Source organism: Orbicella franksi, chromosome 3 (genome assembly GCF_964199315.1).
Source record: "Orbicella franksi chromosome 3, jaOrbFran1.1, whole genome shotgun sequence".
Taxonomy (NCBI): Eukaryota; Metazoa; Cnidaria; class Anthozoa; order Scleractinia; family Merulinidae; genus Orbicella; species Orbicella franksi.
In genome coordinates, this window is record NC_138147.1 from 1,902,312 (window position 1) to 1,929,233 (window position 26,922).

General features: G+C 38.2%; 1 protein-coding gene across 1 annotated transcript; it reads left to right on the forward strand.

Moving 5' to 3' along the window:
- On the forward strand, positions 1 to 26,910 carry LOC145480616 (gamma-aminobutyric acid type B receptor subunit 1-like). Its single transcript, XM_081458887.1, has 17 exons — positions 1 to 177; positions 5,216 to 5,258; positions 12,592 to 12,874; positions 17,077 to 17,214; positions 17,777 to 17,947; positions 18,371 to 18,475; positions 18,679 to 18,744; positions 19,078 to 19,263; positions 19,613 to 19,849; positions 20,756 to 20,819; positions 21,285 to 21,365; positions 22,152 to 22,302; positions 23,235 to 23,364; positions 23,679 to 23,786; positions 24,286 to 24,414; positions 25,022 to 25,354; positions 25,836 to 26,910. Exons 3-17 carry the CDS (start codon positions 12,611 to 12,613, stop codon positions 25,962 to 25,964), a joined length of 2,292 nt encoding a protein of 763 aa, XP_081315013.1. The 5' UTR covers positions 1 to 177; positions 5,216 to 5,258; positions 12,592 to 12,610; the 3' UTR covers positions 25,965 to 26,910.
- The last annotated feature ends 12 nt before the right edge of the window (positions 26,911 to 26,922 follow it).

Below are 26,922 nucleotides of genomic sequence, written 5' to 3' on the forward strand. Positions count from 1 at the left end.
TTAGAAGTGATAACTAACGATCTCTTTTCTGAAACGCCAAGATTAACTCAGCTGGTTGGTTCCCTAAACAAACGCATTTTACCCAGTTCCGTCCATTAACTCCCGTAAACAGAAGCCAAATCTGTTTGCAGTGGCTTTTTTTGGACCAAAACTACATCAACTGAGAAGAACAGCAAGGTGAGTGCTTTGGTGATAAGACAACCGGGCATGTTAATATGGAATGCGGCATAACTCAGTGGAGAAGACTCATGTTACAGTAAGAACAAGCCATTCGTAAAGCTAGTCGTTGAAGTGTAATGACCCGGGGTTACTGAGCATCGCCAGTTCTGTGTCAGTGAGCGTTTCGTATTGTTCGATGTATTCAACAGTGTAGAATCATCAACGAAAACAACGCTAGTAGGTGTTACAAGCAGCCACATTCTTTGAACACAACTTGCATGCGATAATACAAACTGGCAAGGAAAGAAAATTTTCATAAATCCACTTCATCAAGTTTGACTCATGCGGTACGATTGTATGTGAAATTCATCTTCAACAAAGGTTTGTCATAAACATGATAAATGACATGATTATATGAACCAAAAGAAAAATTGAACATTTAGCATTCGAAAGGCACAGATCCGTAGATTGAACTTGTTTGCAAATAAACACTCCACTCTCGGTTCATTACAAGAATAAGACTTTTTAACTCAATGCTTTGCGTTAATCGTCCCAATAATCTACACTGACAGGTTGCATCACCAGATAACCCGGTCTCTTAATGAAAGAAAAAAGAAAAAAAATGAAACACATACACTTTAGTCTTAAATAAATATATAAGGAACTGCAGCTGGCCACGCCTGTGCCTGCGCCAAGCTTCAACAAGCCAAGCTTCAACATTAATATTATTGATAATTCGCGCTTATTTTCTTGGCCTCAGTCTCACTGTTTTGTTTGTTCAGGTGCTTTTGCTCAGAGGCGCTATAGCCTCTGTGAGAAAGTGCGTTGAACTGATTTAATTTAACGACAAGGAAGATTCAGCAGATGTTAAACCAGCCTAGATTTCGCGTTGCTTCAAGCGATTGTCAATCACACCGTTCCCGAAAGTAATCCTATACACTTCGATTAAACAAAACATGCTCCTCTTCAATTTTGTGATTGCTAGGTGTGCATAAACAAAATAAAATTAAACAAGTAATATAATGAGTGAATTCATCAATCATAATTAGCATTCACTCAGTTCTGATGAATCTGATAAAAACTACAATTTGGTTAGTCCGACAGTTTTCAGGCTTGACCCGCTCGATTAAATCGGCACATCTTTTTACATGTATTTCAAATGGTGGCCGTAGTATTTTTTTTGTTCAATGCTCTGAATTATTGCAAAATATTTAAGATATGGGGAACTCGTGTATCTTATTATCATTATCATTATCATTATTATGTATTATTAACGATTAATAAACTCAGATTATTATATGGCTCTGTCTCACAAGGACTGGGAACTACCGAATTTACGAATTTGATTGGCTGAAATCGATATTGAAAGCGGTCTAGATTTTCCCATCTAGACCGGCATCTAGGCCGGTAATGTTTTGCCGTAAAAAAGTTGCAAACTAAAATGCAAAGTCATTGACTGTTTTCGTCTAACAAGATTTATTTATGGAAGGGCCAAAAAGCCTGATGAGAAAAAAAAAAGTTGAGAGGACGAGCAAACTTTAGCAGAATTAAATACCTCACCGTCGTTCGCAAGCAAAACGACAGGTAGTACAAACCAGTTGCATTAAACGAATTAAATTATTCTTGTTTGCGCCATATAATAAACGTCTTATTAACCGGGCTTAGTCGGTCTGTGTCGGAGAATCTTGACCTCGGTGGTGTGTACAGACCTCACTGCGTTCGGACTGTACTCGCGACCTCGGTCAAGATTCTCCCATACAGGCCTCCTGCTCGGTTAATAAGAGCTAACTAGCACAGAGAAAGGAAAGCGAGAATATCTTTCACTATCAGTTAGGCCTTTCACAACAGTTGGTCACGTGATATGCCTTTCAAGTTATTGGTAATGCATAAGATTATTCACTAGTAGTGGAAAGAACATTTACAAATAGGCTTACATTCAAAGCTTAAGGTTTATATTCTTTAAATTAAAATTTTTGTGGACGTTAGATGGATTTTCAAGTGGTTTTCCATACAAATTCTTGTAATTGTGCAAGGTTTCGAGCTGCAATAAGATCTTTGCCTTTCGGTTTGGAATTAAGAGCCTAGAATTTTCCATTCTTCATAATATTCTACCCCTCTTTCTATCTCCAGTGGTTATATGTCTGCAGCTTACTTTTTACATGATAAATAGCGAAAAAGGCTCCTGGAGGGCAAAGCTTCCTCGCCTCCACACAAACCTTCTAATTTTTGCAAAATTCAAATCGTCATTAAATCTCAACCTTACACGGCATTAGTTTGAAAATTAGTGTTCTGGCTATTTATAAACACGCTCTTTCCAGTTCTGGAATTCAATTATACCAGAAGTTAAAAGTTTAGAAATAATCGGTCACCTGACCAACTGTTGCCAAAGGCCTACTATTCTTAATTAGACTTGAATAGTGCATGTCTAGTTCAGTTTCTGATTGGTTTACTGAATCTCGGTTGCCAGCCATTATATGCCTGTGTGTTTGACCAGAAGCTTCTGATCTGACCGTATTTGGAAAATGAGTGCGGCAAAATTGAGTGTCGCTTGATAGAAAGTTCTGTCAGAAAACTGGCTTAAAAGAGCAAATTTGGTAAGCCCCGCGGCTTTCTTCTGAGAGTTAAAAATTATCAGAAATAATTGGCAACGCCTTTCCTGAAACATCAAAAAGTTGCGCAAGGTTACAGTTAACTCAGCTACTTAAAGTTTATACCCGCAAACATTTAACAAAAAAAGCCTTGTAAGTGTTTAATAAAAAGCAACTGAGTGAAAAAGAAAAGCAGCAAAAAAAAAAAAAAAAAAAAAAATCACTGAAAGATCCAAAAACCGACAGAATTTCATTCAGTTAGTGAAAAAAAGCAGATTTTCAGAATAAGATTGGGCTTAATTAGCACACCGGTAAGGTTTATTACCTTACATTTGGGTCTTGCCTTTTTACACTTCAGTCCACTCGATATATTCAGAACCACATAATCTGTAGTCGTGACGAAAACAGTCGCGACATTTGACTCGTATCCAGCGTGGACTCATTGAATTGGTAAATCCGAAGAACAAAACTGAACATCAATCAGTAATTTTGGACCCTCGTATGTCATCTCAGCGTTTTCAGCTCCTTACCTTTACTAGAGTTACTTTGGGAAAATCTCACAGATTGGCGAAACGAGATTTTGTAGCTGCACAAATGACCAACCTTCTTTGGTACCGGTTTACCGTCAGTCATTTAACCAAAACCCCAATAGAGTATATATTTTCTGAAAGCTTAATAATGTAGGTGCTGAAGATATATTTATTTCGAGTAAAAGAATTACTAACTGGAGAATAGAGTGTTCGATTTTCAAAAGTGCAGAGGCTTGCATATCGCGATGTTTCCGGCCGGATTTCGGCGGGAGAAAGCGATCGCAATGTGATCTAAACACCACCTTATCGGGGAATTTTGATTACTTGCCTGGTTACTTTTTGACCCGCAGTTAAATTTGAAGAGTCGGTAAAATAATTGGTGACAAAAAATGCAAAAAGATATTTATTTTTTATCATCGGGCACCAACCAAAACATGTGAGATGCAAATGAAACGCCAACTGATTATGCGTGGCGGCTAACTGTGTGAAGTCAAAATACAGACATATTCAAACCCCTCTTATTTCAATTCACTCTTAAGTGCTCCGCATGGATACCAGAAATCTTTGCTTTCTATGTAGTGTATACCTTTTAGTTTTAATTTCGCCGGGTTTTCTTAGTAAAACTGCAAGTGATTGTTATCTGTAGTAGATTTATTTTTCTTCGGGTTAAAATATTGATAGACCGAAAGCTACTGGAGCAAACTATTATTATCGAAGCTTCCCTTTCGTATTAAGTTTGAATAAATACGTGTAAGCAGCGCTTTTATTTTAAGTCAGTTCAACATGTCAAGTCAGTTCGTATTCCTTTTCGTGCTTTCATCTATATTCTCCACGGAAACAAATTAAGGGGCTGTTATCGGATAAGCACTATTCTCTTCCAATCTTTTCTAAGGAAAAGATGTTTTCTTTTCTTAAGATTCCCGAGTAAGTTCCCAGAAGTTTGGAAAATCGAAATCACACTTACGAACTAGCCCGGATTCGACTATTGCCTCCGAAAACGGTATTAATTAATGAGCCTTTTGAGTAAATGAATTACAAGCAGATTAAAACTTGCGAAAAAATACGAAAGCTCTCTGGGGGATTTCAATTTGAATTACTTATCAAAGCTATTGTGTTTTCAAATCCTTATGAAAAAATATTGTTAATTGACGTTAGCAGACAGTCACAAAACGTGATACCTTTTGTTCACGATGCACGAATTATTATTAGACTTAAGTGTGCTCGACTAGTAGCTTCTTGCTAAGTAGTTTTGACTAACACACCGAGTCAGTTGAGGAAAAAGATAATGATGAGACGAGTTCCGACGGAGCCGGTGAATTAACAAACGATACGGAACCATTCGTCATTCAGTACAATCTGTAACGAAGCTTCTCGCCGTCCAAGGTTATCGAGATTAATTTGTGCATTTGATATAGCATTTTTGATAGATCTGTCATTTTAAGGCCGGTATCTAAACACGACCACAAGATGACCTACGGAAGTACTTACATTAAAGTTAATGAAGTACCTTATATAAAAGTAATTTAGTGCAATGAATCTCGAGAAACCAGGCAACCCCGAGGCCGCCAAGCGAACATAAACTATAATTAACTATAGTTAGGTGCAACCATGTTTTACATGAGATACATTAAGATATTTCTTTGCTGCGGTGAAGGCTCTACAAAGATGGCGGCCTCTACACTTAAAATGTTTGCCGTGTAATAAAAAGCGGCTTTGAAAAGTCGCCGATGTTTATCTTAGCATGCATGTAATGTATTCTTGTTTCGACTGTACATTACATGTACTGTGATAGGTAGCATTTATAAAAGAGGTGTTTTGTTCAGATATCAATCAGTGTCATATGCGATTATCATACAGGTTACTGTTTTACAATTGTGATATTTTCTTTACTTTCTTATAGCGGTACTGAAAATAACCGATCGATTATTTTTTCTCAAGGTGGCACTTCAACTGTGCAGCAACGCCATCGACATACTTTGAGGTAAATATTTTATGATGTGTTTTCTTTCCTTTTAGCTGTGATGTCTACTTATTTCTTCAAATGAGCAAAATAACAGGCACGAGCCATAAGGGAAATGTGTGCCCTTACCATAAAAACAGAACAAACATTTTCTTCACTAGTTTCAAGGAGTTAATGCGAAAACAAGCACAGTTCCATTTTAAGTTTCTGTCTATTTGTGTTATTGATAACGAATGAAAAGAAATTGAATTTCGACTGTTTGTGTCAAAAGACAAATGCAAAAACACAAAGTGAAGACCTTTGTAAGAGGTTGAAATCTTGAGTCGTCACTAAAACAAAGACATAACGTTTGACACTATTCTGGTCGCAGATTCGCAGAAAAAAAACGATCAGAGTCTCTGTCAGGCGTTATATTAAATCCACATTTAATTTTTTCGACGTAATTCCATTTACAGAAACAAAGGTAAGCTACTTACTTTTATGAGTTAGGTCTAAGAAATTTTGAATATTAATGAGATCAGTTGCAGTATGTTCACCATTTATTCCTGAGGAAAAGGCAACAACAAGTTAGCGAGAGGATCAAACTCGAAATTACAAATGACTGAAATTCCAAGATCATCCCTAACATTAATTTTAAGTTCTCTTATGAAATAGGGATCAAATAACATCGTAAATCAAATGAACATGAATTTTGATTCTCAATGTAGTTTCAAGTGGACATATAAATTGCGAATGAATTTATGATTAAGACCCCTTACAGCTAAGCACCTGAGCGAGGAAGTCCAAAAAATTTCTTATTTTGAAAACACAGTAAACATAACAAAGATTACAGTGAGGAAGCTCGAAATCTTCAAAACACATTGCATTTTTTGAATTTGTGCCTTTTTTTGTGAATATAAAATTAGGGCTCTCCATATTAACAATAGCATTTAGCGTTTTCACACTGTCAAAACGCTTATCTTGTGCATTATACGAAAAGCCTTCATTCTTTACACACCAATAGTGTTTATGGTTCGAGTGTCCGTTCTGTAGGAAGGCCTCGTTCACGTAAAATTATTCTTGTCAACATTTTGGGACGAAGCAATGCAATCAAATTATAGCAATACTTTATAAATCAGCACTTGCCTAATATAGATTTGATGTTAGCGTAAGAAAACAATCTCCGCAAAGGTACTTTATTATTGCTTTGGTTTCCTTTTTCTATTTCTGTACGATGTAAACCGGATATACAGGGCAAGAAAACCTGTTTGAACAAGTATCGTGGGTTTGTTTGTAAAAACAAAAAAACTGTCCAAGTTCTTGATTATGTTTTTAATTAATTTTGTTTTTCGTTCGGTCTGTGATGAAATCAACAAAGTAAAACCGGGATTCAGAAAACATGTGTTCATGTTAGTATTTGTGTTTTACTGTAATGAGGTGGCATTTTTTCGGCGATTTGAGGTTTCGATAATATTACTCTGATGTTATTTATCGTTTTAACAGCTTTTTACCTCAAACTTTATTAGATTTCACGTCTTTATTTTCATCCAAATCTATATGATAAAGCATGATAAAGGCCTTGCACCTAGTCTCAACTTGAACCAGAGGCTAAAGGCACTTCAGAAATGACACATTGAAAGAAACAGTCGGCGCAACGAGGGTGTTGTTCCGTACAATTGGAGCACGCAGCTGCTGGTGACTTATAGTCATAATTATATCGCCTCAAAAGTGAAATTGTGATGGGTCTGACACCGTTGAATATTTAGAAAAAGAAGCTGATCTAAGGTAAATATTGACTTAGTTTGTGATGCATTTTTGGTTCCTGTAGCTTTGCATCGTCATTTTGAAGTCGTAATTAATATCAGTTTACATTTTCTGCCGATGCGTATTATCTTCAGAACAAATTAGAAGTCACCTTGTTTTCAAAAAACAGAATTCAAACAGCTTGTTGTGGGAATATGGTATTCAGTAGTGTCCGATAAATTGAAAGTATCAATCTTTTTGGCAATTTCAAGAGATGTTGGGCGTCACAGTTCTAAACGCGTGGTGGGTAATGTCATCTTCATAGTGAAACTGTTTCGGTGGGATACTTTCATCACAATTAAGCACGATTGAGATTGATGAAGGGGATATTCCAAATACGATTGTATTTGTAGAGGAAATCCGCTCTGTCTCCATAAAGGTAAACATTTTGGCTGCGAAGTGGTGCTAATGACCTTTGCTTGGTTAGTATTCAATAATACGTTGCTTATGCAATCATATATTCGTGTCATACTCATCTTAAAATGTCACAAAAGAAGCTGAAAATTAACATGTAGTCCGGCGATAGGAAACTGCAGCTCTTCAACAGTCCTTAAAAATCGTCGTTACCAAGTGAGTGCTACTTGAAATGAAGGGTACATATGTGGATTTTTTTGATTCTGTAAATCAAATCTTGAACCTAGATCATACTTTGTTGGATTCAATTCATAGCAGTTTCTCCTCTATGTATATCCTTAAATCATCGTTTATTGAGATGCTACAATCAGCTACAAAATCCTAGGCTTTACAAAGCATGAGGTTATGTTTATCTCGCCGTCAGAGAAAAGCTAAACTATCTGAGAAAACAAAGTAATCAGAGAATCTATAAGTGAGGTGCAGGTTTAACGGTTTAGCTCGCTTAAGCTTTGTTATTCATATTCACAAGGAAAAAACAACGGCGTCATTTGGCGAAGAAAGGATTTGGAAATACCAAATTATTGAACTTGTTCGGCTGTCTTTTAGAGAATCGATCAAGTTATAATTAAGACTATTAGTTTTTCGAATGTAAAATTGATCCCGCAGGCCTACATAACGTCTCCTCTGACGCACCAACATTTTAATTTTTTATGCCATTTAGACTAATTTTTTAGCATTCGGTGTTTATTTTACCGTGGCCTTTTCGGTTTTAAAGCTAGGGCGTCAATTATTTATTCAGTTGACGAGTGCCAGTTGTACATAGATGATTACTTCAATTACGTCTCATGGAGAACAGCTTTTTTTCCAGTTCATATATATTCATGTCAAATGCCATTTTAAAACAGGGAATGAAGATTAAAGGAAATTGATTTGCAGAATGAATCGTGAAGTTCAAAAGTCTGCAATAAGAACAAATGGTTTTCTATCCTTTTTGAGGATTGAATAATTAGTGTGCTAAACTCACTTCAAATTGCCGGACACGGACCATTTTTATGGATTTCCTTTCTATCAAACTAGACGTTGTTTTTAAATTGTCAGTCGATAAAGTATTTAATAAGCAGACGGAAACGCTATCTTTTCAACATAACGCCCCAGCAGTTTCCAACCGAATAACACTTTCTGCCTCCAAGTCGTAGCAGGACGTCTTTCATTATTGCTGGCAATTCAGCAGTCCTCATTATCTTTACAAATACAACTCAAAAGTCAGGTGTTCAGTTTTTGTGCGCAATATAAAGACAGGGAGAAGCATAAAAGTACGCTTCCCCGAGAAAAAGTCAAAATGTTCCGCCAAGAGAGTGTTTCTCAACTTGTTTTACAATTCGTTTTCATTCCGTTGAGAGGAGGTACGAAATTACTCTGGGGGTCTTCTGGCAAATGAAAAATCAACCAAACCTGACAAAAGGTAGTTATTGAGTTAGCCGAGTGTTCCATTAGGTTCGTTCACACTGCAAAACTGAGAACAACTTAACAGCGTGATGAAAAACAGTCAGTAAAATAGATGGTTAACGTTGAAAAATAAAGTCTTTGATTTTAATCGAGAACTTAATAGTACGAATGTCTATAGATCGTTTTCACTGTCACGCAATAAAAAAATATATCGAAAACCATCCAGTGGAAAAAGCTATGAAGTTATGATGTTATAGAAGATAACTAAATAGGACTTTTCTCCAAGTTTTAGGCCTGTGCGTTTCCCCAAACTTCAGATATTCGTCGAAATGTTTCGCAGACTGTTATATCTAAAGAGCCCAGCATGAAAACGCCATGTTGGTGTACCTCCGTGGTACACCCATATGGCGGCCGGAAAATAGTGAAAACATCTGGAACTTACTTTGGCTATCTAGGCGACTGATTATCAGTACTGATCAAACAAGCATTTACATAAGCACTTTTCATAATGCTCTAACTTCTAAAAAGGCTCAAAATCATGAGATAAGTATACATTTTTCAACAAACTCGATCGTAGCCTTGTGTCACGCACCTCCATAACCCTGAAATTCAAAATTCTCTGGATTCCAAACGAAGCACGCTATTGAGCTGTAAAATTGTAAACAGATATAAATATACCGCCTCTTATGCCTGATAAGGATAAAAACTTTGGTGGCTCTTTAGTTTTGGACTTTAGAAAGTTATGGCGTCACCTGAAAACGATCTATTACCCTCGCGCGTTTGATTAGTTAATATGACAGATAGTGTGGCGAGTCGGCATTAAGTGTAGAATTGGTTATAGTCGCTGATTGCTCACCCAAAATCTTATGAGTTTTTTTTAAGTAGGTGGAACGATACGAATTTACTTTTTTGGTTGATTTATCTTGACATAAATCCATCTGATAATACATAAGCTTAAGGTGTCCTCTAACATTAAATCTAGGAAAAAATGTTCAGTCGAAAAGAACAAAAGTAGAGAAAAGATAATTAGCGGTGCATGAAATTATAACTCCGTGAAATTAGAGCTTTAATAAAAATTTGAGAAACTAACACGCACTTTTTGAGTGCGTCAGTCAGCTAGATGACAGTAACTAACAAATGGCTTAAAAACATCATTCAATTCATATCCAATTTATAATATTGGCTGTGTTCCAAAAATTTATAACGATGCCAGGCTCCGTCAAAGACTATTGGCGGCATTGCAAAATGTCGGCAAATTAGTGACCGTGCCGAGGTGCAACTATCCTGTTTTTCTTAAACAGAAGAGAAATTTTCCAGGAAGGACCATCGTGTTGCCGCTCACGGAGAGAACGGTAATAGAATAATTTTTCCAATATTATTGCTTACAGTGAAAGACTATAGTTTACCGTTGATAGCTTACTTTCATCTAGAGATACTTAGGTACGGTTTAGAACAAAGAAAGGTAAATATTCAATGGGGAGTTGCTCTGTATGACTTAAAGCTACAGAATATTTCTCATTAGCAACTGAACTTTCATTTGAAGAAATTTAACTGAGACAAGACAAACATCTGAAGAGCAGACGTGAATTTTACCACTGCTAAAATGCGAAAAACTTGAATAAATGCTGGGTCAAAAAAAGCTTTTTAACAGCAAAGTTGACTCATATTTTTCTCACAATCATTTTAGCTAAAGATTTTTCATGAAATTACGTGCGTGATACATTATGCACTTACCGAATTGGCATTCATTCATTTTTTACGAAAACACGCTGTGGCTCTAGGGTAGTTTTAATTTCTAACCGACAGATATTGGCCAAAATACACTTTGAAGTCTCGTTAAAATGATCTATTGTAGTAATTTTTGGAATAAGCTACCCATCGCCTTACCTTTCACATTTTTTTTTGTGTGTAAACTCTTTCAATCTATTCTAAGAGTACATGCATGGCCAGCATTTATATTCTAAGAGCAAAACATGTGAGTAGGATCATATTTTCTACAATATTAGGAAAAGAGTCTCCCCCGGTTTTTTCAGATCTGGTATTTGAAAGAAAGATACATGTACGTTTAGCACACGGGAAAGAAAATTAACATTTCGTGATGGAATAAAATCACATTAAGATTTGAAATAGACATTTTTGTTAAGAGCATATTATTGGCTTTATGCCTGTTTAGTAGTTTATTATTTGCATAATAATCGTTTAAAGACAGGCACTGCAATAGTTTTCCTCTTCTGCTGAATGTTGCATACATAAACAGTCGAGTGAAAAGGTTGGCCGATGGCTTAGACCCGTTTAAACCTGAAATTCAGAATTGTACCGTTGCGTCATTTCTTGTAATTGAAGCCACACTTATGTATGTTGTGAATTTTTAGTCTTCTTTAAAGTAAAAACGGCTTATTCGTAACAAACGAAAACCTTTATTTCGAAACAAATTTGCAAATTTCTTAGCAGGGAGGGGGGGGGGGGAATCAATTTTATTGCGGTTTCCTTGCTCCTAATTGTGTGCCCGGTTTCGATTTGTATCTTTCAAGGGTTAAATAAAGCTCACGTCACGCCCAGATTGTTTCCTTTTAGTGGGGTTTAGTTCAGTTTTTTTTTTTTCCGAAGGCATCCCACCCCTCTCACTTGAAAGTCCCCCCTCCTCACCGAAGTTGCAAAGAGTCCTTGAGGCGCCATTCAAACCAAGTATATTATTTTAGCTTGCACAAGACATAACGCCTCTTACCTGTAAACAATTCCTGTAGTTTTTTGTTCTTTGATATGGATACATCGAACCGCGCGCCTGAAAACCTATGGAGAATAATATAAGTGCCACAAGAAATCCATACTAAAGGAAGCGAAGTGAGAACTAACTAATGAAACCTGAGCTGAATAGAAGCACATGAATGAATACTTAAATTGTAACATGCGCCAATCATGTTCACTCGCGCGCTTAACCAAGCCTTGCCCTTGATGAGATTCCAAAATTACTCGACGACCTCGCGTTCCGCGCTCTATTTCTTCACAGATTCACTGCCTGCTTACAGTAATACGACTTGCACCTTGTCTTTCTGATAGAAACATCTGCTTCTCTTTCTGAATCCATAGTTGGCGTACCAGACAGATATTCGCTCACCATCGACCAACCGAACTCATTCCTATCTGCCAATTTAATTACCCTAATACGCTTCCAGTCCCAGTCAAACTAATAAATTCCTAAATGGCTTTAATCTCCTTTTACGCGTTTCCTACTGGACATAAAATGCTTCGCCTACGTGAGGGAATCGAGAACTCAAGTCTCACTCGATGGAATGCGAATCGATGTTATTCAATTCTTTACGAACCACATTCCTTATCTTTGAGGTCTTTCAAATTCTTTTTCCAACAGCTTCATTGATTTTTACAGCTGCGAAGTTGTTTCATCAAGTGATATGAGAAAGAAGGAAGCATAAAGCTTCGACCGCTTCGCATCCACAATTGCGGTTGTTTTGAACTTTGAATTTACTTCCTGTAAGTAGTTGCTAGTTGGAAATGTCGTTGCTAGTTGCGAAATTAATTATATAGAAAGATCTATATAATTAATTCGTGGATTATTCTATTTTCACTCTCGCCACCGCAGAATTAGGTCTTTACATTTATCAAAGGAAAATAACAGTGCATTTATACGACAACGACAATGTATGCGGCATTTGGCACGAAGTTAATGTTATTTCAATTAAAAATTTATTATATGAATTTTACAAACTAAAAATGACAGTCATCTGGAGTAACTTTAAAGACATTGTTTCTACAGATCACATCTCTATAATAAAATGAACAGATCGAGGGAAGACAGGATGGCGAACAGGTTTCTTGTTATTATTTGTTCTGTGTTGCTGACTTCAACTGCCAAAAGTGATAACTCCAAGTCCAAAATAGAACTCTACATTGGAGGATTCTTTGGTAAAAACATTAAAGCAGGCGCCTGGAGCTCCGCTGCTCTTATTCCTGTTTTGGAAATGGCGCTTGATCACGTGAACAATGATTCAAACATTCTGGTGGACTACCAGCTGAAGTATGTGTGGCGTGATTCGAAGGTAAGCAGTACTTATGACAACTAGAGAGCTTAAGAGTCCCTGTCCATAAAAATGGGAAATAACTCGCCAAGGATCGAAAATTCGATTTCGCTCATATTTTCATGGGAGATAGGCTAGGGCATGACAAAAACTACTGGATAGTTTTTTTGGCAAGATATCCTTTTATTTCGAAGAAATATGCAAATTACCAAATTCCGTTAAAATCGTCATTTGACGCACCATTTTATTAAGCAAGTTTGAGGGCCTCGCATGCAAAACCACATCATTCTTCCCTCTTTAAAACACTCAAATATTTTTGTGCAATGTTTAAATGTGTACTGGGTTGACTTTAGGAAATGTTGCGTTGTCTCTTTGGGTGCAAAATAATTAAATTTCGAAGACATGTATTTTATTCACGTGAAAGTACTTCGTGAATATAATTATTTTTCACCATGCGCGAAACCTTCAAATGGATTAAGCTTCTGGTGGTTGAATTGCAGAAGGATGGTCTACAGATTCCTGTAAAAATTTCTTTGGGCAAATGATTGTGAGCGACGCGAGAACTTTTCAAAGTAGGTTAAAAATGCAAATATTTGACCATCCGTCGTCAAATTTCAATTTACGGGTTGGACGTACATTTTAGCATGCGCCACATGACTTGACCTATGTTAAGTTGAAATAGACACAGAGCTGATAATTTCGAAATGTTCTAACCTCATTTGCTGTAAAAGGCAGGTCCAAAGCCGATTTGACGTGTTTCTCTCACCATTCGTCGCGCATAAAGCAGAAGTTTGCTTTTGTTTACACAACGTCCGATGTACATCGCCAACTGTCAACTTATTTAATGGTCGAATACCATGAATCTGTGACCATCTTTCTGCGCATATGAACATGACTGCATCTAAGTCAAAAACGGCTGAGTCATTTGTAGATAGTTGCTTGCTTTGTAGTGCGCCAAAATATTTCGTTTGATCGATTGCTGACCATTGTTGATAAGCGTGTCGGCGCAGCACAATCTTACAGCCGTTATTTGTTCGTCACGCAATGCTGTCACGACAGATGCTGCACATTTGGATCTATTTTGTATAGAGCACTCTCAGGGTAAGTGAAACAATTTAATCATAGTTCATCTGTTTGTTCATATATATAATAATATGTGTATATTTATATAACCGTATTCTATAGTGTACGTGACCTCGGTCCAAATCACGTTTGTTTCAGATTCAGCCGGATAAAGCTAGTGCCTGTACTCACTAGAATTAAAAAAAAATCACCATAAACAAATTATAGATCAACGAAGCAAGAACTAGCTGAAATAAAAATAGGAAATCACAACGTGTCTAATTCGTGAGAAAAACGGACTAAATTTAATCAGTAATTACGTGAGTAAATAGCCCTGGCCATGCCATTTTGACGTATTTTGTTTGCTTAGTGGGGAGGCATTGGTATGTTTGTAACAGAAAATAGAGGACTGTTGTCAGTACAGTCCAAAACTATTGTCAGTAAAGTATTGTAAATAAAACACCTATTGACCGGTTACCTCCGCGGCCACCATTTGGTCGTTCCGATAGGGGTTAATTTTTATTATTGTCTTTACCCCTATTAAGCGGCCACCCAAAATTTCAACACTTTGTTTTGGAAAGGGCGATGGCAGAAAAGAGTTTGAAATTGAAGGTGCATGACGAGTTATAACTCATACACACGCCTATCATGATTGTCTTGAATTGACTCCATGTTCACCAAGAAATTTATAACCCGATAGTGAAAAATTAAATATTCAAGGTACACCAACCTTTATTTAAGGGCTAGCCCCATTAAGCGGTCACCACCCATTTCCCCGAGCGTAGCCCACTGTATTACATGTAAACGAAAAATAATTGCACAGCGCGAAAAGACCTAGGTATGAGTTTAGCGTTACAGTATTACGCAGGGCATGTAGGTAGCGGTGATCGAGTAAAAGATAATAACAGGGGTAATGGTAAACTGTTCATTCTTTCATTTCTTAATTTAATCTCTTCCTACTCAACGCGATTGTGTGCTCCTAGTGGTTCCAAGCCTTACGGAGCCTTACGTATTAGGATAGAAATTGTCCTACCCCTAGCCCCTAAAATGGGATGACAGCATTGCGTGACGAACAAGGAACCGCTGCAAGCAAGGATTCAAGCCATCAAATCATGATGATCAAACGTAATATTTTGGTGTAGTGCAAAGCAAGCAACTACCTACAAATGCATTAGCCGTTTTTGACTTAGATGAAGTGGTGATCATATGTGTCGAAAGAGGGTCACAGATTCATCGTATTCGACCATTAAATAAGTTGACAGTTGGCGATGTACATCGGACGTTGTGTAAACAAAAGCAAACTTCTGCTTTATGCGCGGCGAATGGTGAGAGAAACACGTCAAATCGGCTATGGACCTGCCTTTTACAGCAAATGAGGTTAGAACATTTCGAAATTATCAGCTCTGTGTCTATTTCAACTTAACATAGGTCAAGTCATGTGACGCATGCTAAAATGTACGTCCAACCCGTAAATTGAAATTTGACGACGGATGGTCAAATATTTGCATTTTTAACCTACTTTGAAAAGTTCTTGCGTCGCTCACAATCATTTGCCCAAAGAAATTTTTACAGGAATCTGTAGACCATCCTTCTGCAATTCAACCACCAGAAGCTTAATCCATTTGGTGAAAATTAATTATATTCACGAAGTACTTTCACGTGAATAAAATACATGTCTTCGAAATTTAATTATTTTGCACCCAAAGAGACAACGCAACATTCCCTAAAATCAACCCAGTACACATTTAAACATTGCACAAAAATATTTGAGTGTTTTAAAGAGGGAAGAATGATGTGGTTTTGCATGCGAGGCTCTCAAACTTGCTTAATAAAATGGTGCGTCAAATGACGATTTTAACGGAATTTGGTAATTTGCATATTTCTTTGAAATGAAAGGATGTTTTGCCAGAAAAACTATCCAGTAGTTTTTGTCATGCCCTAGCCTATCTACCATAAGAATATGAGCGAAATCGAATTTTCGACCTTTGCCGCGAAATTAAGAATTTGTCTGATTTTTACAGGCAGGCGCTCTTAAGCAAAAAGAAGAAGAAGAAGAAAAAAAAAGAAAAGAAAAAAAAAAAACACGACGGCAACGGTAACGAGAACGCCATCGAATGAAAGGCCGTTTAATGAGTAAAACAATAGCTGTGCAAGTGCGTCCTCTGCACAACTACCATTTGAAATGACCAGCTAAGCTCTTCGTATTTTGGAGAACGCGCAAGACGGTGTCTCGTTTCCTTTTGTATTTTCAATTGGAATTGATCGCTGGCGTTACAAATTTATCTTCAGCAAGTTCTGAGGCCAACGGACGCTTTGCGCAGATCTAGTTTGAAGGTAAAGTGTGAATTCATTTTTTACGGCTAGGTGTTGTCCGCGAGGTCGCCGTCGTCATTGCTTAAGCTCTTCACTGTTGTAGTCTGATATCGGTGAGGTCTTGCAAGAATGGCATAAAGTCAACTGCTCATGGAGTCGGGTGGGTCACGTCCACCAAACAATTTAAGTTGCATTTTGCAATGTTACTGATGGTAAAGTCTCACTCATGTACATTTTTATTGGGGGGCCGATAGACCAGTTACTCTATATGTTGTTGGGCTTATTGTGGAAGTACACCGAGCACGAGCGTAAGCACAAACGCAAGCGCAAACACAAACAATTCGATACAATAACAAGCACAAGCAAAATCATCCGAACCATCCAAACTGTTTAGGCACGAGGTAATCTGGATCCAGTGTTTTTATTGACCAAACATAACCACGTGTGGTAAATATCCTTGTGCTCGTGTTATGCCTGAGCGGTATTTCGTTTTCACTTGTTGCAGCGAAAACGAAAGCATAAGCGCAAGCACAAGAAAAAGGAAAAAATTTGATCCTTGTGCTTGTGTTATGCCTGCGTCAAGGCCGTTTTAACTGTGAAATAAGAATTATTGTGTTTGCGCTTGTGCTTGCGTCGCTGGTGAAAACCAGACTCAAAGATTTCTCTGAAAATTGTCACGCTATCTTGCGCAGTGAGCACGCATTTCGCGGGATTTATCTCTCAGTTGGTATTGATTTTCGCCGAATGAGAACGCCGCCATTTTTTCTCTTGAAGTAACTTCATTAGTTCAAACAGGCAGGGCAAAGGCATCTCTTCAATTTGTAACACTTTTCTCACATTTTTTCAAGTGCGAAAGTGGAACAGGTATTCGTGCCATGCTGGAGATGATTGACACACCGCCGCACAAGATAGTTTTCTTAGGTCCCGGATGCTCGGTAGCAACCACACCTGTTGCAGAGGCCGCGCCGTACTGGCAAGCAGTGCAGGTGAGCTGATAAAACTCGACAGCCGAGTCTCCCTCTTTATTGAAGGACACCGACGTCCGAGATTGGATCACAGAATTCAGAATTACTCACATATATATTGGTATCCGTATTTCGAAGAGAGATATAATCAGCAACCGATCAGTGCCACGGACATTATGATAGCCAATCCGCTTCGATGGAACAGCAGTCGTCATGACAACCGAACGGGATAGATGTTTAGCAGTCTCTCTATTAGCCTCCTGGGCAAACACGTTTAAGTTGCGAACCCAAAGAAAGTCTGTTCAGACAGTTTTATTCAGTTTATATCGAGATGGCCCTTACAGAGGCAATGATATCAACGGAGGCCCTATGTGGACGTAGAAAGTATAAAACATCCTCATACAGTGAAAACCGATGACAGCTATAGTTACCTACACGATTAAACCGTATGCAACGATAAAGAAAGTTATCAAAACTTGTTACAGTTGAGAGAATGCGAGTGATTATATGGAAGATCATACACTTTTTTGATCATAAATTTGTCTTTATATAGTTACAAGAGTTCACTTTTGTCTTTTCTCAGATTGGATATAGTACATCGTCGCCATTGTTTTCAGACAAGGAGAAGTTTCCTCTTTATTTTAGGACCAGTACATCAGAAACGATGGAGAACCCATCCAGAGTGGCCTTACTTAAACAGTTTAACTGGAAAAAGGTCGCCCTCCTTGTGCAAAACCTGGATATTTATGTGTTGGTAAGAGGTGTAAACTTAGAACAGTTTTTCAGACGCAACGGGGTGGGGGTGGCGCCAACGGGAGGTTCAGGCAGAAGGAGCGATTTGAAAATATGTTTATCAGTACTGAAAAGGTCGCGATCAAGGCAGCCACTCTAGACAAATGCTTAGGTTCAAATCACGTATCATAAGATTTGCAAGGGAATGCCCGACAGTTTATTGAGAACATTTTTGTGAACAAAATGTATGATTGTCCATAAGTTTCGTGATTTAAGATGAATTTACAAGGCTTAAAAATTAAACATTAAAACGAAAAAGCGAACGTTTTCTTTTAATGAAGTTATCTTTATCATATTAGAATGAATTAACTTTTAGTCTCGGGTAAATAGAGATTCTTAGCTGTAATGCTTCCTTAAGTTATTTATTTTTACTGTTTCTGAATAGACGAAAGAACAACTCATTCCAATGATAGAAGAGGCAAATATCACCATCATTGCTGCAGAAAGCTTTAAAAATGACCCATCTTCATCAGTCAAGTATTTACTTAAGGTAAAATTACATCCTTAGCTTAAAAAAATATTTTAAAACTTAGATCTACCCTAAATATGTGAGTAGACATACATTTATGTGGTGCCTTTGAAATATCTTCAACGGGCTCTACCGCATAAATTTGGTAAAGCGATTTTTAGTTAACTATCAACAGATCAAAATTCCTGTGACTAACTGACTGACGTTTTTCCTGTAAAATGTAGGAAAGAGACGCGAGGATTATCATTGGTTTGATGTATGAGGACATGTTCAGAAAAGCCATGTGCACTGTAAGTATCGAGCTAATTACAAATTTAACACAAATACGACCCGGAGGGGGGGGGGGGGGGATAAGTACTAGTTAATGGAGAGTTCTGGGTAGCCGAGACTGGACTGTGCCTGCAGTCTTCGTCGCGACGTTGCTAAGTACAAAATCGCACCACGCTGGCGCGGCAACTTTCGATGCATCCCCGAGTGTTCACCGTATTCTAAGATGAGATAATAAAGATCGAGACTCAAAAAAAATTATCTAAATCAGCTCATTTAAGTGGTATCTAATGAAAATCGAACCTTAGTCGGGTCTTAGAATTTACAACTCAGTACAAAGCATTTCCTTCCAACAGGCTTACAAGGAAGGAGTGTATGGCAGCAAGTACGTGTGGATTATAGTCGGTTGGTACAACGATGACTGGTGGTCCAAACCTGATGTGGAGTGTAAGGGAGAGCAACTGCTAGAAGCAGCTGCTAACATGATAGAAACTCTTCCACTGCCTCTGAGCACATCACAACAACCCACAATATCAGACAGGGTAAGTGTTCGAATATCTACAAGTGAACAACATTTGAGCGCCCACACAGCGGCAGGAAAAGATCAACCCAGAAAAATACAAATAAAGAATATACACTGACCCAAAGGCCAGCGTAAAGTAAAGGTGACATAATAATTTTCTGATTAAGTTTCAGTTATTGTGGAAGTGAAATGTTTTAGTAAAGCTCAGGGGCGCGTTCCTATCAACAAATACTGTCGAGATTTTGCGGTAATCTCGCACAATTTCATTTGAAATTCAAATAACCTCGAGAAGAGGCCTTTTTGCTACATTTTACGGACTTTTACAGTGAAATAGCATGTTTTGTAAATGTATTTTCCCTCCTTCACAGACTGCAATGCAACTAAAAACAGAATACGAGGAGCGACTTCAGCGTCACAACTACACTTACAACATGTACGCGGCGTTTACTTATGATGCTGCCTGGAGCATCGCTCTTATGTTGAACAAATCCATACCTCTGCTTCGAGGAAAGAACCAAACCTTGGAAACCATGACTTACCGGGACAAAGAGGCGGCGAAGATCATGAGAGATACTCTGTTCCGCACAGACTTCTGGGGAATGTCGGTATGTACCTATGTGATGTCATTACCACCGCTCTGCTGGGAAATTTCACATTTTTTTCGGCTTCATTTCCGCCAACATTGACGCCTCATTGATTTTCGGGCTTATTTTGACCAATTCCAGGTTTTGTCTGAAGCCCAACCATTGTATTGCTTCAGATTCCTTTGGTTGTTATCATGCTTAGTCACAATTTGATTTAAAAAAAAAAAATGGGGGTCAACGAGCTCGTTTTTGGGTTATAAGCACTTAGAAATTAATGATATGTTGCTATGGTAACTTGTTATAAAAACGTTTGATGCCACCTTTTACCAATGATTGGCCTGGGCATTTGTGTAATATCACTACTGATTTTAGGATCATATGTTAGAGGGTGGTAGTATTGGGTAGTAATGATCTATCAAATTTTAAGTCCCCGTAAACGCTACGCCGGAGAAATTTGAAAACGCAGCTTTATTTCTACGGCTAGGCCTACCGTCCACACTAATCCGTCACGAAAACGAAGCTTTACGAAAACGCTCTTCAAACCGGAGGAATTTGAAAACCCGACTTTTCGTTTTCGTGTGGACCGAAAACATTTTGAAAACGGAGTTCTTTGAAAACGATGACCTCACGATAATCATATGATTTCCTCACCCAGGGTTTTTGCAAACACAAATCCAAAATGACCGGTGATTGTTGCGTTCTTAAATTTCTCCGGCGTAGTGTTGACGGATTTTCAGAGCAAAACCTCCGTTTTCAAATTCCTCCGGCGTGGTGTGAACGGGGCCTAAGCGATGGAAAGATCTGGTACTGTTGTCAGCCACCGCTATAATTTAGGTTAAGTCTAAATAAAGCTTGAAAAATTGTATCAAGCTTCTTGGAGATCTTGTCCCTTTAGAAACTAATGTGGATGGTGTTAATTGTTTTCAGGGACACGTGACGTTTGACCAAAATGGAAACAGAGAAACTATTGTGCAAATTACTCAGAATAAACGTGAGTTGAAATCGAAATAACTGTTCTTTGGATAGTTAACACGTAGTTTATTGGCAGCAAAAATGTATAAACTATTTGCAATACAGTAGAATCTTTAGATGGCGGCGGGGAGGCGGAAGGAAGGAGGGGGGGAGGACGGGGGGAGGTAAAACCTAGAATTTTTCGTACCCTATTTCAGAATGACTATAAAATGTTTAAGCAAGCAACGGGACCCGAGCAAAAAATTGACACCTCATTCAGAGCTGTAAAATTAGTACATGGCTATAAATATGACCGCAGCTAACCAGAAAGGGCTTCCATTTGAGTGCCCCTCCCCGGGGAAGGTGGCTTTTAATACACTTTGTGATATTTACATTTAGAAATTATCTTTCAAGCAAACAACTGATGTCTGATTCTCAGATGATTAGTGTGTCAGGTAGATATTGTGTAATTATCTTTAGCCGGGATGTGTCTGTTTTACTTCAGGTGGCAAAAAGAAAGTCGTTGCTACGATAGATGTTCGTGACGGAAAACTGAATCAATATAACGACAGCTTTGAGTGGGAAGGTAACATGTAAAGCTAATGTGTAATCTTTATTATGTCATTACAGATGGTTTTACCTCTTTTAAGGCTGACCAGTATGTGATCATTCAAATGAAAGCCACTTACCAGCAATTTCAATGTTGTACTGTTTATGACGTTGTACATGGTTGGTCTTGCTTAAAGCCGGTAGATGATGATGATGAAACCCTAGTGTGTGACCATTCAAATGAAAGCTACTGAGCAATAATTTAATGTGATACTGTTTATTATGCGGGACAACGTGGTTGTACCTTAAAAGGCTGCGCAGGGATTCCCGAGTGTGACTATTCAAATGGAATCTAGTTGGCGGCACGTGTAAGTTCGGCTGTTGTCATGCTATGCAAGGTCGTTCTAACTTTTGAGTATGTGGATAGAACCTTCTCGAGACGACGATCGAATGCATTACGCAAAGAAAAACACAATGTTTAATTGGAAGCTACACGCTCAAATCGGGCAAATCAACGTTGTCAATAAAGGGATTACTTAATTTTTTTTTTTGAAATCTTCAGCTACTCTAAAATTTACCTGCAGGCAAAAAAGGAAACTGACACAAGCAGCTGATGTTGGTCACTAACCCCCGTTTAAACAGGTTGACCAAAGGCTAAAGGGCTTACAAAGCACAAAACACTAGTAGCAAATATACTCTTACCATAAGACAAGACAATTTATTCCGCCTGAATCATTTTTGGATCTATGCACCTTATTTGCAAGTGACCAAGTTTTTCTAATGTAAACAAGTTATAAAATATTTTCTGTCTTGTCTGCCATAGGGGGCCGTGCACCTGTGGATGGTGTCCAAATCACTCAGAAGATCTATCAAGAAAGTCTTGACACATCTATAGTTTTCTACTTGTTGGCTTTTGCTGGAATACTATTTTGTTTGTTTTGCCTTCTACTTAACTTCGTTTATCGCAAGCACAGGTAAACAAAAACAGATCATAGAAATGTCCTTAGTTACACCAAAAATATTTTTTTAATTCTTTTTTCTTCTTGAACAGGACTTTGCTGATGGAGTAAAAGTTTAGATAAACTTGAAAAACATTTTCAAAATAAGGAACACTGCAAAGGTTAAAAATTAAGACGTTCGAGTTTCAGGAAATAAATCGGCTCAAAACCATGTTAACTTAGTATTTTTGATATTTTTGGTTTCTATTTTTTTTTTCTATTTTAATAATACATTTGTTAAGTGGTATATAAGTGGGATATCAAAGCCTGACTTTGTTATAGCTTTAGATAGAAATAATGACTTACTTACTAAAGGTCTAAGACCCTGAGAGACAGTAGGGAACTTCATCTCCCAAGATACAAAACAGCTATAGGGCAGTAAACCTTCGAGTATGCTGCTGCAAAGGAATGGAGTGACTTCCCCAAAGACCTGCGTGCTTTTAAAACACTAAGAATTTTTAAAATTAAAACCTTTCACTTTTTAATAGAATAAGGCAAGGCACAACACATATGTAGTGTATAGGTTTTTGTACATATTTAGTAGTTTTTTATTTTACTTTTTATCTTAACTTGTATTAATAGCCAATTGTATTTTATGTACTGATCACCGGTTCATACCAGCGTCGTTATATTGAATTCGCTGATCGGTTTTTCAGAATAAATAAAGCTTTTATTATTATTATTATTATTATTATTATTATTATTATTGAAACTATATCTTTTAGGTAAATTACATGTGAAAGTGAGTTTCACCTCTATATCCTGTAAATCTAAACGCTAAGGGTTGTTTCCCTCAACCAATCTTTCTATACACGTGTCGACATAATCGGCTAATAATTAGTGTTTTCTAGCGTCGTATCTTATATTCCAGCCAGTGACTTCTTATGGTTATTTCCTTCTGTATTCAGGTTTATAAAAATGTCGTCTCCAAAGTTCAACAACATAACTGTGGTGGGATGTCTGCTATGTTATATGGAAGTGTTTTTATCAGCGTACAGCAGCTCAGCCTCAACGCAGCACGATCCATCTGTTTGCTATGTAAGAACAGTTAGCATATAGTTGATGTTTTTGTACACGAACATTTCTCCGTTGTATATCGGGGTTTTCATTGAAAAGCTTCGCGTTTTTGAGAAATAGTCGATAAACAGTGTCCCCAGTATATCATTTCACTTGATGAAGACTGCAGTTAGGGTCGTCGAAAGCTTCTCTTCTTACAATACTTTTTTAGCCAGAGAAAGTTTTTAAATTTTATTAATATCCCGTTAAATCTATTCCCCTCGATTTTTTTTGTATTTCCGTGGATTTTTCCTTAAAAATTCTCTCACAGAACATTCACTCTTTGTAATCTTTAGATTAAGGCCTGGCTTCTCTCGACTGGTTTCACTTTGGCATTTGGTGGCATTTTCGTCAAAACCTGGAGAGTATACAAAATATTCACAAATAACCAGATGAAAAGAGAGGTGAGCTAAGAACATAATGCACCCAGAAATTTTCCTTCATTTTCATGCACAGTTGTCCTCCTCCGATACGCCGCCCCGCCACCACCACCACCACCTCCACCACCACCACCACCACCACCACCACCACCACCACCACCACCACCACCACCACCACCACCTCCACCTCCTCCTCCTCCTCCTCATTATTTTTAACCAAAGCCACAGAGATAGCCAACGCAACAATATCATCATCGTCCTCATTATCGTTCCCGTGTCAAATGAAAATTGTTTTCAACTCATGTAAGTTTTACTCTTCTGTGGGACCATTGTGCTTTTGCAAGGCCCTACTTCATTCAGGAAAATTGTTCAGGGCATCGACAGATAATCCCATTCGAAAATAGACTGCGGATACTTCTGCATGTATCACGTGATGCTACACAAACTGAAGTTAACAGCTGGTGGTAATGAGCCAGCAGGTTTAAGTCACATCTTAATGGGCGATATTTTCTATTCTTTACAGCTTGGCAAGCTGAGTAACGTAAGTCTCCTTTTGAGGCTATGTGGTGGTTGGTTTATAGATGTCATCATTTTGTCAACTTGGGCAGCCATTGATCCATTAACGATACATCTTCAGATGATTGATGAAGAGGTAAATAAACATGGCAGTCTTCTCGTTTGCATGAGGGTTTTTAGTTCATTATATGACAAAATAAAGAAAATTACTTCATTGTAATTGGCTGAGCGCAGGCCTTATTTAAAGAACCCCTTTAACCGTTAATACGGCCAGATTTTTTGTGGCCTGTTGGTGACCTGATTAACGGGGTTCCACTGTAGTTGTATTCATTATCTTGGACTGGAAATTTGTTTTCATGAATACAACTACCATGATATCCTGTAGGCGCGTCTCCCAGAGGAAATTGGCTATTAAGGTTTTACTATAAGGTATAAAGCGGTTCTCAATTATGTGTCGTAAAACCAAAACCAAACCAATTACTTACAAGTAAGACTATTGTGAGCATTTACTACAAAAAAAAAAACAAGCTATTCAGCCAATCTCAAACCGTAGTAAAACCAAAACCAAAGTGATTGCCTCTTCGCTCTCTTGCGGGATGCAGAGGGCGATCCCGAGTTGTCAAGATACACGTAGTCTCATCCACCGTCTCGAGCAGCCAATCACAGGGCATGATTTGATCCATCTTGCCCGCTTGCGGAGCTTGTCATATACTACCATGTCATAACTTTGTTCTCCTTTACAGGTTGAAGATAATGACGATGACGTAATGCAAGAGCTGTTGATCTATCGATGCACCTCTAACTATTACATGACGTGGGTGATGTCAATCTGCGGCTTCAAAGGAATTCTCTTGATTTTTGGTGTGTTCCTGGCCTGGGAAACTAGAAATGTGCATTATCCTTCGCTGAATGACTCCAAGAACATTGGCTTAGCTGTGTACAACGTTTTTATGTTTTCATGTTTGGCACTCGTGGTTGAGTTTGTGGTCACGTATCCTCCTCTTAAGATGCTGGTTGGACGATCGATTGTACTCGTGGGAACCACGTCGACGATTTCTTTGCTGTTTGTTCCAAAGGTAAGAAATTGCCGGTCGTCATGTAAAGACATATTCCAGAGTAATAACACAATTGTCAATCCAAGCTTTACGTTGCTTGACATTAAAATGGCGATCCAAGAAAACTATCACGTAGATCAAAAGATAACCTATACTAGTCCTTGCATTTATGTGTCGGAACTTTAGAGTAATAATTATTCGCTTTAATAGCTAAGTCTAATGGTAGATGTTTTGTTGCTATACGGTGCCCCTCTGAGGGACACCAACATGGCGTCTACATACGGAGCTCTATAAATTTGGGAGAATAAAGTACGTATGAAAAACAACACAGACCTAAATAATCTTGGCGAGGTTGTTCCTCTATCAATCACCTATCATATCTCAAATTCTTGGCTTTATTTATTGAATGTTTACGATGGGTATTTTCGTGCCCAGGTCTCTGCCTCGATACGATAGTTTCCTGCTGGTAAGTTTTAAAAGCTGTACTTGTTCGTTTTCGCAGATTCTTCATCTCAGGAAAAATAATCAAGTGAGCATGACCACCACTGAACCGAGCAGGAGTGAATTCGAAACTTATGGAGGGACTGGCGGGCATTCCGAGATGAGAATAGAAACTTACAAGGGCACTTAGTGAAATTTAGGCCTCATTTCGCCAAAATGCCGAGTGAATTCAGTCTACGAGCCGAGCTGAAGAGGATTCAAGAAAAGTCGCCAAGCATTTCCGGGACAAAACAAGGGTTCGTTGCTATGCCTACTCGGAGAGGTCAGGAGATTCCCCGAAACATTTCCAAAGAACGCGACGCAGTCGCAGAGGTACTGAAACAACCGATACCTGGAGTTCTTAAATCTCGAACTACGAGTGTTAAAAAGCAGCAAGAAGACTAGAAACTTCGCCATTTTCCGTTTGGGTTTGTTATAAACTTTACACGAACTATTACTGCGATTTCTCTCGATTTGAAATTTTTTTTTTTTTAAAATCGCAGAAAATTACATATCGTTTCAGAGCTCGTTGTCGTGACAAGCTTATATATTTGTACAGAAACCGTATGTAACCTTCATGAATATCAAGGCGATCGGAAGATCTGAATTGATAGGATGGTACTTATCGACAATATAACCAGCTTTGTAAACGGATAGCGGTCATGCCAATTCGTAGGATTTGTACAGATGTGGATTCCGAATCGTGTCTCAGCTTCACTGTCCTTTACTCGGTCATTTCCTCCACACTACGCCGGAGAAATTTGAAAACGCAACAATCACCGGTCATTGGAATTGTTTTTGCTTCTACTCCGCCAGGGAGAGATCACATGATTATCGTTGCTACATCGTTTTCGGAAAGCTCTGTTGTCAAAATGTTTTCCTTCCATACAAAACCGCAAAGCCGGCGTTTTGAAATTCCTCCTGTTTGAAGAGCGTTCTCGAAAAGCTCCGTTTTCGTGACGGATTAGTGTGGACGGTAGGCCTAACCGTAGAAATGAAGCTGCGTTTTCAAATCTCTCCAACGTAGTGTGGATGGGGTCTTAATTGGGTTGCTCCTTTACGGAACGCATTCGCGGCCTACTCTCCCTTCCAACGCCCAGTCCTGAAAA

Coding starts and splice junctions, on each gene's coding strand:
- LOC145480616 (XM_081458887.1), top strand. CDS start 12,611: ATGAACAGATCGAGGGAAGACAGGATGGCGAACAGGTTTCTTGTTATT. Junction 12,875..17,076: donor ATGTGTGGCGTGATTCGAAG/GTAAGCAGTACT, acceptor CATTTTTTCAAG/TGCGAAAGTGGAACAGGTAT. Junction 21,366..22,151: donor CGACAGCTTTGAGTGGGAAG/GTAACATGTAAA, acceptor TGTCTGCCATAG/GGGGCCGTGCACCTGTGGAT.